This window comes from Rosa chinensis, chromosome 4 (genome assembly GCF_002994745.2).
Source record: "Rosa chinensis cultivar Old Blush chromosome 4, RchiOBHm-V2, whole genome shotgun sequence".
In the NCBI taxonomy this organism is placed as follows: Eukaryota; Viridiplantae; Streptophyta; class Magnoliopsida; order Rosales; family Rosaceae; genus Rosa; species Rosa chinensis.
Genome location: NC_037091.1, coordinates 39,146,595 through 39,158,435, shown reverse-complemented (window position 1 = coordinate 39,158,435; position 11,841 = coordinate 39,146,595). Strand labels below are relative to the sequence as shown.

Below are 11,841 nucleotides of genomic sequence, written 5' to 3'. Positions count from 1 at the left end.
TTTAATCCTAATAATAAATATAGAACAACAAATCAAAAACTTAAGAGGTATCACAACTTGTACACTTGAAAAAATCTTGTCACTAGCCTTCATAATAGCTAGGCAAAAGTGTGACTTTACCTCGGTCGACTGCAAATATGAAATATTAATTGTCAGCATTCCTCTGAAGCAGAGCCTTTACCATCTTTACAATAAGGGCTTTTCTAAAGGCCTTGGCACTGAATGATAATGAACTTGTCATCAGCAAATATTTTGTAGTTTTTAAGTAATCGTGCTATCCAGTTATGTCATTATTGTCTATGTTGTAAATATAAGTTTAAACTTTAAACAAGTGTATCTCATAGCTACGATAAAAAAGGACATCAAAATCGAGGCATTGGAGAGAGAGAGAGAGAGGAATTAACCCTTTTTTTCTCCAACAAACAAGCACTGTATTAGATCAAACGTAAGGTTACAACTGAACAAATACAATGCAAGGCCCAACCAACAGGCAAACTAAAACAGATGAAAGAAAAAAGCAAACAAACTCGACTTCCCAAACTAGGCTGACCGAAACAAGAGCCGCCCAAGTAGTATCTCAGTAAGGAGGACGACACCATGACATCGACTGCATCGCTGCCATGGAGAGAACACCAAGCTTCACGACCAGGAAGATCGAGATATCTCAGAAGGCACCACCAAAGAAAGACAAAAGGGCCTAAACCAGGCACACCCATCGTAGTTCCGATCAAACACAGAACCAACAGCAATCCAGATTCAAAGTCAAGAAACCCAAATCTCAAACCATCTTCGAATCGGAGAACATCTTCTGCCAATAGATCAATCATAAAAACTAGTTGAAGAGAGAGGGAGGTGAGATCTACAAAGGGATCTAAGGGACAGGCATCCAGAGGATGTTCAGACCCTTGTAGCATCACCCGGTGCACTAACGGGCAAACCCCGTTTTGAACAGAGCTCCAAAGAGCATATTTACAGGTCAGGGTAGAAGGAAAGGGATAAGAGTCACCGGAGAGGGCGACCCACAGGGACAGTAACCGGTTTAAGAGAAAGAAGAAGAAATCTGGAAATTTGGGGGTTTGGGTCTTGAGGAATAGACCAAGAAGAAGACGAAACAGGGAGACAAAGAACATAAAGGGAAAGGAGAGGCACAAGACCTCAGATCGGAGACGAGCTCCGGGCAAAAGCGCCCATGGTGGGCGAGATGAGCGCCACCGACTCTCAATGTTTCTAGAGAGAACGCGCGGAGGGGAGTCTTCTTCTTCCCTTTCGACCTCTGAAAATTTGAAATGATAATGTTGTTAATTTTCCAATCTTTGCTGCTGCCACTAGAAGATCAGTATGTCATCATAAATCATAATTGAAATCTTTTGGTACTTAACATGTGCTTTTATCCTTTCAAAAAAAAAATAACATGTTGTTTAAGGATATCTCTATTTGTGTTTGGCCCAAACTCTAGATTACTTGACCTAGTGGTAATAGGGTTAAATTAGAAGGATCTAGATTCCTATTCAATGTACGATTACTTTCCTTGTATGATTGAGATTATATATATTGTAATCCTCTATATAAAGATGCCTCTATTATCAATGAGAACACACATCAATTCTCTCTCAAATTTCAGTTTCTCTACAACACATGTGCTTTTATTAAGTATTTTCTGATATATTATTTTGAAGCCTTGACCCACACTTGTCCCAGCCAAAAAAAAAATATCTTCCTACTAACCCAATCAAAAGTAAATGACAATTTTACCCACAACTTAATTAATAAACTACATTCATGCCCTCTCTCTCTCTCTCGCCAATGTGGCCGGCATGTCTAGGACCTCGCCTTGATCCACCATGGCCTACTGTTGCCGCGTATTTCCACCGTCAGATTTACGAGACGATGGTGCCTTGGAGGTCGAGAGCGCCGCAGAAGCTGGAGATGATGCCGCAGAGGCTGGAGATTGGTGGGTTCTGGTTCTGCGCGTAGGGATATATGACTCAGATGACCATCGAACAACAACGAGCACAGTGCGCTGAGTCAATTCGGGCAGAGGCGTAGAGGCTGAAATCGGTGGCATTACTTTGCCACGCGTCGTAAACAGAGGGCATAGGACGCTAGCACTTTAGAAGAGAGAATGAAGTTGCCAATACTTAGATCAAGTCCACACATCAATTTATAAAAATACTTTGATATAAGAAAAATAGATAATTATATAAATAATATATGTTAAATTTCTAAAAATAAAAAAATAAATAAAACAACTCAAATTTATTAATATATATATATATATATATATTTATCACATCAACATTATCAACAACCTATAATTACAACAACGTGAATGGAACCCACAACCTCTTACTTAGAAAAAAAAAATATATATTCCACTAGCGAACTAGACCAAATAATTAATTCAGTTGGCAATGTTATATTTTTTCTTCTCCACAAAGGCGTCGAACTCAGCTTATCTCAGTCAAGAATGCGTGGGACTGAGATGATGGCAGCCAAGAAAATAGGTCGCAGCGTCAGACAGACCGGACTAATTAAGACTTTTAAGAGGGTATGTAGAATTTTGTAGGGCTGGGCATTTAAGCCCGAAAACCCGCAAACCCGGACCGGCCTGTCAAAGCCCGACCCGTTCGGGCCGGGCCCTATTTTTTGTGTCACCAAAACGGTTCGGGTCGGGCTTGCACTTTCAAAGATACGGTTCGGGCTGGGCCCTGCCATTCAAAGTTAAGAAAGCCCGTTTAGGCCCGTCTAAGTTAAAAGGATACATATGTCCATATATTATTGGACCTCATATAAGGCTCAGAATTTCTACTATAGGATCAGATACACCAAATTCTTCCTCACTCATATACCTAATGTCCAATACGACTAACCTAATCAATCTCAGCCTTTTCTTCAAACCCGATCTGAATCTCTAGGTTAGAGGCCGCCTCCTTCACCTTCAGTCACAGTCCTTCCCAAACGGTCAAACCCGATCCACCAACGCCGAGACAGCGAGACTCACACTCTCTCTCTCTCTCCACTTCACCTACACTGCGAGACGCCGAGAGCCCGCGAACCCAATCTGAACCTAGAGAGTAGAGAGGCCGCCTGATCTGAACCCAGCGCCGAGAGCCCGCAAACCCGATGTGAACCCAGCGCCTCCGCCTCTGCCATATCCACCAACGACGAGACTCACTCTTTCTCTCTCTCCTCTTCACCTGCACTGCGAGACGCCGAGACTCACTCTCTCTCTCTCTGTCTCTCTCTCTCTTTTCACATCAAGCTGTGAGTTTGTGAAGGTGTTCTTCTTCGAACTGGTGGCTCCGGAGGTGTTCTCCTTCGAACTGATAGTCTGATTCCTTCTCCTCCGAAGGTAAAAATTCATCTTCCTTCTTCTCGTCCTTTTTCTCAAATATACAAACTTGTTTGTCAATGTATAATAACTATGGCTCGTAAATCTGTAACTCTGTAAGCCTAAGTTCTATGCACACCAAGTGTTTGATGAAATGTCTGAGTAGCTGCTGAACCCTTTTTTTTTTTTCCCTGATTTATTTAGGTCTGATGTCGCTTCTGCTGCTGGCTGGGATTCTAGGGTCTGCTTCCAAGTTGGAGATTATATCACTTACTGTATGTGGTCACTACTTCAATGTGTTTCTTGCATTTACTATATTATGTCATTGGAACTCTCTACTTGGCTACTTGTCTCTGTTTCCGATTTTTTGTTTAGATGCAAGCATAGAATGTAGCTATGTTAATGAGTTGGGAAAATTGAAGATGATATAACTACATTGGCCAGGATTTGAATAGTATCAAATGCCATAAGGACAGAGAACTGTACTAGCTAATATGGAACTGATGATTTTTCTGAAAAGACGAAAGTGGAAAGTTTCAAGTTGAACCTAAAATGCATACTGGCCAGTTTGAGCTGTTGTTTGTGCATTGGGTTGAGTGTTATTGTGGCTTGTTCTGTGCAAAAGATTCATTCTTTTACAGTGATAACAAAAACTGCACTTTGATGAGTTTGATCTTTATTTTGGAATTTATCCTTTGCTCGAAGCTGTTCATATTGTGACTAATCTAATAACTAATATTCTAAGCATGTATGCGAAGGAGAAATCCAGTGAAATGGCAGATTATGCGAAGGAGAAATCGAGTGAACAATCAGCAAAAAAGGCTGCTAGTAAGGCAAAAAAATCGAAGCTGGCTGAGCAGTTAGGTGATATTATCAATATTCTTACAAACTGATTATTATGTTCTCTGCGATATTATCATAAACTGATGTCAAGATTAATTTGTCTTCACTTTATTTTAAACTTCTGCTCTAGTTCTGGGATGCTCCAGTTTTGATCTGTCTTCACTCTATTGAGTCACTGGTTGATAGTTTTTGACTTTTTGTATATTGGCTGGTGTAGGGATCTTGATTGCCAATTGATGGAAGGCTTTGCTGAATAGCTGCTGAATGCCTAGAAGACTGGAGAAAAGAAAAACTGCTGAATTGCTTCTTCCAATTTGGACTTTCTATTTCAATTGTAACTTTGTATTTGAATTGGGACTTTGTACTTGAATTGGGACATTGTATTTGAATTGGGACTGTGAGTGCTTTGTATTTGAATTGGGACTGTGTGTTGAATTGGGACTTTGTATTTGATTTCAATCAATATTCTTGCCTTGTATTTTAATTTGGATAATGAACTCTACATATTTGGATATTTGAATGTGCAGGTTGAATTTTGGATATGGATAGTGTGTTGAACTTCAATTTGTTGAAATCATGAAATTAATGGAATGTGGATTATATATGTGGGAAGAGACTCAGAGAGTAAAGAAAAAACTCAAAAAAGCTGGTATTTGGGCCCGAAAGCCCGGAAACCCGGCCCGAAAGTAAACGGGCCGGTCCCGGGCCGGTCCCTGTAAGTGTCAAAACGGGCTTTAGGCCCGAACCGTAAAAAACGGGCCGGTTCCGGGCCCAGTGAAATAATAGGTGGGCCCGGCCCGTGCCCAGCCCTAGAATTTTGTATACTGGGGTTATTACACAACTCTGAGCTATAAGGTGCCGTAAGATCGCCTCCCATATCGTTAAGTTTTAAACGTCCTTCTCACTCAACTGGACTCTTCTTCAGGTTTTGGTTCTGCCATTCTATAGGTTCTGGTAAGTTCAATTTAGGGTTTAATGGTTTTGATTTTCTGTTCTTCCCCTTTTCTGTTTTTTTGAAGTGTCATCTTCTCAGAATTTTATTGCTTACTTAGTAGAAGAGTTGACAACAACGTACGTTCTGTTGTAATCTAGTTGTATAGGTTATATGAAGTGAGTAACAGATCACTGTGATCTTTGGTTTAGAAATTTAGACTTTACCTTTTACATGATTGACATTGATATTTGCAAATGTAATGTTTTATCTTTTCATCATATGGTTCTTTGTCAATTGATGTTAATATTCCTTTCGTTCCCAATAGAAGATTTTAGTTCATAGGAAGTGGGATTCATGGGGTCTTTCCTGTTTTGTAGTCATTCAGAATTCTGACTTCTTTTACCCGTTTGCATGAATATCTTATTTTCAGACAAAATGATTTACTCAACTGACCACCTTTTTTTTTTATTGATGAATTATAACTCTAGATGGAGGAAAATAATTAATGGTGTATGTTAAAAATAGTTGGAAATTCAATCTGCTTCAATTGCGAGTCTCGGCTCCATCTATAAGAAGCAACAACAAGCTATGATCAATTACCTAGCTAGAAAGGAACAAAACCATATTGGAGTTCTTTTAATGAAGTAATGTCTAATATTATGATGTTTTGGAATTGGTGGTCAATGATCTAATGCAATTTAATGAATTCCCACGATTTGTTATATCTTCTGCTTTTAGGACTTGAATTTCATTTTCTTTTGACAAAATAGCCAAATTACCCCCTAGTTTTTCTCATGACTGTCGATTTACCCCATGACATTTCAATTTTGATTATTTACACCGGCCCTCACTTTTCTAAATGTTGCCAATTAACACCCTATAGTCAAATTTTAGACTTTCCATCTAATTTCTCCGTTAACTTAGTTAGCACATGAGGGATCTTTTCGTCTCTGCAATTGTCATCCAAAAAAAAAAGAGTGTTGCTATTTGTACCGAATAAAAATCTTAGTACACCCCGGCCAACTATAAATTTTTTGCCTCTAATGTTCCAATATTACCCTCATATATTAATAAATCAAGAAAAAAAAATACAAAATTACTTTGTTAAAAAAAAAAAAAAAATACTGTTATTCGTCTCCCACAACTGTTTTTTTTTCCCTCATCCTCTCCTCTTCTTCTCTGTCTATCTCTCAATTATCTTCTTCTCAACATGACCTCTTCCTCTATGTTCCTTTTATCGAGATCAATATAACACAATCCCAACTTGGATAAATCAAGATGACCTTCACATGCTTGCTGTAATTTTAATTTTCATATTCCATACATATACATACTTTAGTTTGTTCGATGGCTCCTCGATCTTATATACAATACAAACCCCTCTAACTGGAAACATGGAAGATCAAATTCTCATATGAGAATGTTTGAAATATTAATCCAGTCTGGCCTTCAAAGAAAAAGAAAACCAGAAACCTAAATGATCAAAGATAGTTTCTCCTTCAGTGATATGATCATCCATTTCTTTAAAGATGTATGGGTTTGTTTATTTTATTTTTTTGTGATAGTTGAAAAGACGAAAAATCCCCTCACGTGCTAACCAAGTTAACGAAAAATTGGATGGAAGGTCCAAAAAATATTGATGGAGTGTAAATTGGCAACAATTAGAAAGGTGAGGGTGTAGATAATCAAAATTGAAATATCAGGGGGTAAATCGACAGTCATGAGAAAAGTTAGAGGGTAAATATCTTTTCTTTTGTTTCGTCAATCATGTTTGTTCACCTTTTTTCTCTTTTTTTTTTCTGTTTTTTTCTTTTATTATAGGGTGCTGTTAGCGGCACGGAAAAAGAAATCTTCCATTATTGCCAAAGTACCATCCACTCATCTCATCGCCCCCATTGCTCTAGTGTTACCGCAAAATACCAATCCCTGATTCCATTTCTTTCTATCTATTTGCTATTGAGGGTCGGACAATCTCATATATACTTTCCATTTTCAACTCCCACATCCTCATCTCCCAATCTGAACTGCTTGCGCATCATCAATTTGAAAGATAGGCCTGTTAGAAAGTCCCTTACAATTTCTCAAATTAATGCTATTTCAGTTCGTTTAGATTTGATTTTCCATTTAAGACTGCGAAATGATACTGAAGCCCACTATAATTTATCAAACCTGAAGAGGCCTGTAAAATAATTGGGTCATCTGCAGGTATCAATAAATTACCTTGTAGATTTAAGTCATTTAACTATTTGTATTATGAAATTCCTTTCTTTCGGTATTGCGGATTTGACTTATGCATGTTGTTTGCAAACATTCAAAAATCTAAGATTTGCTCCTCTTAAATTTTATTAGTCAGCATATAAACTTAAATATATATTATGAGCAAACTATGTTGCATAATCAAAAGGGAAAATCGTCCTTACAGTACCTGACATTTTCCCCATTTTAAACTTCAGTACCTCACATTCAGAAAATATCAAAACGGTACCTGAGGTTTTGACCCCGACCGAAGATTGGTATCTGGTGCCGTTAGCTCAGTTACAAAACTTGACAGCTGAATGATATTTTCGTCTTTTCATGTCTTAATCCATTATTTTTTATCTAAACATTTTTTTTTGTATTTTTCTCTCTCTCCCTACTGTTCCTCTCTCTCGTCCCCATTCAAACCCAGAACTCTCTCTCTCTCTCTCTCGTCCCCTCTGGTCTATTCAAGTTTGGAGTCCTTGGACTAATCAGTCCGCTATCAGTTTCCTCTATTTCTCTTCCCTCAATCAATGAATCTGTATCAACTATCTCTCCTATCTGTTTATTTCACACAAAAATCAAAATCCAAAGCATATTCTGATTCAAGAACACAGTGGCCCAACAAATCATAGTACCCAAATCTAGCCATTATACACTGAAACAATCAAAACCCAGAAAACATAATCTTCAAAAGACAATAATTGCAAGCAAACTAAAACAGATTGGTCGGCGAGAAGCTTGGAAACTTGCCGGAAATCCCAAAATTATTCTCCCCTTCGATTCTCTCTCATGTCTTATCATCTGGACAAACCAACACTATGGATAAGTCGGCGAGGTCGAAAGGAAGCTTCTGACACCAGTGAGACGCTATGACCAAGCCGGAATCGGAAAACCCGACGGCGAACCTGAGAAGTTTTCGGGCTTCTTCCTGCCTCCGTCACCAGTCATTCGGAGCAGGGACGACCGAGCTCCAGTTGGCGATGCCGAGAGGAGTCGAACGACGCCTGTCTGACGTCAGGTGCTGGCCGGAAAGTGGAGATACCATCTGTCTGAGCCCATCGTTACAAAATTGTCGAGACCGAGGTCGGTCTGGGCTATAATCTGGTGCTCCTCAAGCTAGTTCAACTTATATATACTCAAATCCAACGGCTGAGATCAAACGGTGATTAAAATGGACGCTCCAGATTAAACCGCCTCTAATTTCTATTTTTAATTATATTTTTGGATATTACCAACTTCCAAAAATTATTAAAAATAGCTCGGGTGTACGAAAAAATCGTCCGAAAGTTCTACAATCTCGAAACGACATCTAGTTTAATCCTACGGGCTCGAGAGATAAAATTTGACAAACCAAAATTTTAAATAATTTTTGAAAAATAATGGAATTTTTTTTATTATATGAAAAAAATAAAGAAAACAAAAACTAAAGGGTAAATTGGTCATTTAATGATCAAAATATGCCAGCGGTCAGTTTTTGTAACGGAGCTAACGGCACCAGGCAGTGGCGTAGCCAAAGGTCTCTCTTAGGAGGGTCAAACTTTATTAACTGACAAATTATATTCATTTCTAGTCGTCCTCTAAAAATAACACAATCTTTTGCCCAAAATATATATATATATATATATATATATATATATATATATTAGTATAATTAAGAAAATTTAGGTGTAATATTTCTTGTACTAATGCTGAAATTGAAAGATCCTTAAATCATGTTGAATAAATTTTGGGATTTAAGATGAATCATAAATATAGAAAAACTTATGTGTTACTTCAATTTAGCATATTAATAAAGAATCGTAAATATGCGCATATGGGCATATATCGATCAATAGGGTAAGAAAACCTTGAAAAGATTCATATTAATTAGATATAAGTAGTGTATTAATAGTGTAAAACTGTAAAATATTATTTCATTCCATTAAAGTTCAAGGATAATTAAAACTAATTAAGATAAATTTGTATTGAATTTTAAAAATTGAGACTAGTTAAAGATTTTTCAAAAATTGAGAAGGGTCAATTTTATTTCATTCCATTAAGATTCATAGATTATTAACACTAATTAAGGATTTTCTAAAAATTGAGAAGGGTCAATTGACCCTTCTCGCCCTAGGCTAGCTACGCCCTTGGCACCAGGTACCAATCTTCGGTCGGGGTCAAAACCTCAGGTATCGTTTTGATATTTTCTGAATGTGAGGTACTGAAGTTTAGAATGGGAAAAGGTCAGGTACTGTACGGACGATTTTCCCTAATCAAAATTAAATGAAATAGTACGAGAGTCCCAGAACAAACAACTTGCCTATTTCTTTAATATTTGATTTTTGAGCAGTTTTTGTAGAAATACGGGTAAAATACTTTTGAAATCATCAGTTATATGTTGCTTTGTCTTATATAACTCTCATTTCCAGCAGATCAAACCTCTGATATGCACTGCACAAAAAAAATCCTTGTGCTTGCTTCTTAAGATAGGTATCTACTTTATCAAAAGAAAAAGGAAAAAAGAAAATGTATCTCTCCATTATTGCCTTCACTTTTACTCTTCTATTTTACACTGGGTATAACTGTATAAGTCATTTCCTAAGCTTTAACTTTTTTCTCATGCTATCCATTGGATATGAGGTTATTATTTTGCCTTTAGTCTGTTTTCGCTTTTATGTTCGTAGGTGAAAGCATTTTCTTTAGTGATGGGTTTGTCGACTCACTTGTGACAGGTCTTTTACCCTACTGGCTTGAGATACCAACAAATGAAGATGCTGGTAAAACTTTATATATATTTGATGATTTTCCAAGCAATGAAGCACAAAAACCGTTCCGGGAAGATCACCAAGCACAAAATACTTATTACGAGGTAAGAGCTTTTCCAGTAGTTATTTGATTAATAGGACTCTAGTCTCTAGCTATCAATTAATAAGCCAGTCCAGCACTCCAGCTTCAAATTTTTTTTTTTTATAAAAGGGTGAGCAAAGATTGTGAATTGTTTCCTTCTTCCTTATGTTTTCATCTGGTCTGGGAATTCCATTTGCATTTAACTGGCTTTTACTTTATTATCTCATCCCTTTGATTATTTCAGGTGATTGTTTGCTCATTTATCTCTTTAACTTCTAATTTATGGTGCTATCTTAGATTTTCTCCTATGTGCGCAATAGCAATGTTCAATGGTACTTTCACGTAGATCGATCAATTAATAAACATTATGTATGTCATTTGTTATAGATGGAAGATGAACGAAGATGGGAGGAATTAGAGGTTGACTGTTTGATAAATGTATTTGCAAGAGTGGGAATGGAGTCATTGCTTTTGGATGTCCCTTTCGTATGCAAGTCATGGTACAGAGCAACCCTCGTCCCTTCATGCTGGCAATATCTCAAATTTCCTGATGATCTGAGTGATCGTACTTTTAGTTATGACCTTAAAGATCTATATTGGTGTACCCTTATTCAAAGATTTATAGATGAGTATCGACTTGATGAGACCCGTTTCTCGGTAACTGCATTTGTTAAGTTCATAATCAGTCGTAGCAAAGGAAAGGCTATTTATCTCAGGCTACCCCCATGTGCTTCAGAAGATGTCTTGAAATATGCTGCAGATGAGTAAGTCTTTCCTTGTGTATTATACATACACTGCAGGAGTTTCGGTACATCAGAAATTTGATGTTCCCTTTAAGCCTATCAAATAAATAAACCTTAGTTCTGTTTAAAGAATTTTGATGCATTAAAATTTGTTTCATTTTCTTTTTATGTAAATGAGTCGCGGCAAACTACTGTTGTTTGCAGGTGTCCTGCCTTAAAGCTTCTTGCATTGCCCAGCCGTTTAGTAAACCGTAAGTCGAGCATAATTCAAGAAATAATTGGAAAGTGGACAAATTTGGAGTACTTGGTATTGGGAAGCAGCTATAATTTGGAAAATTTCCTTGGACAGATCTCCATTCACTGCAAGAACTTGTGTCTTTTGCGTGTGGCTGATGCAAACATTGGTAAAGATGAAGCAATGGCAATTGTTAGCTTGCTGCCTAAGCTTAAGCAATTAATCTTGAAGAATGCATATATTGATCGGGATGATCTTGTGACGCTACTGCGGGGCTGCAACGAGCTTGTGTGTTTGGATGTCAGCAATTGTATAGGTTTTGATGAGGAAGATGAAGAAATAGCAAAGCTTGCTTCTCATATTGCTGATTTCAGCTCTCAGGGTTCCACACTAGATGATTATGATGATTACGATGGACATATTTCCCATGATGAAGATGTTTATGGATACGGTTCCGATTAGTCGCGCAATTAAACTCCTAGATAGGTGTCCAACTGAATTATGAGTGTTTTAATACAATTGCTGAAGACCTTTAAACATGAATTGGTATCTATATTTGTGTATCAATGAATGTGCTTAACTACTCTGGCATTTCTTGAGCCAGCAGTGTGCTTACCTATTGTATTATGCAATTGCTGCTTGGGTGTGGCTATTGCCACCTTACCATTTTCTTAGTTCACCCTACAAG

General features: G+C 37.5%; 1 protein-coding gene across 1 annotated transcript; it reads left to right on the top strand.

Annotated features, from left to right (window-relative positions):
- Nucleotides 1-8,218: 8,218 nt before the first annotated feature.
- LOC112199268 (F-box/LRR-repeat protein At3g48880) lies at nucleotides 8,219-11,841 on the top strand. The gene is made up of 4 exons (XM_024340308.2): nucleotides 8,219-8,432; nucleotides 10,013-10,197; nucleotides 10,563-10,939; nucleotides 11,123-11,841. Exons 1-4 carry the CDS (start codon nucleotides 8,219-8,221, stop codon nucleotides 11,613-11,615), a joined length of 1,269 nt encoding a protein of 422 aa, XP_024196076.1. The 3' UTR covers nucleotides 11,616-11,841.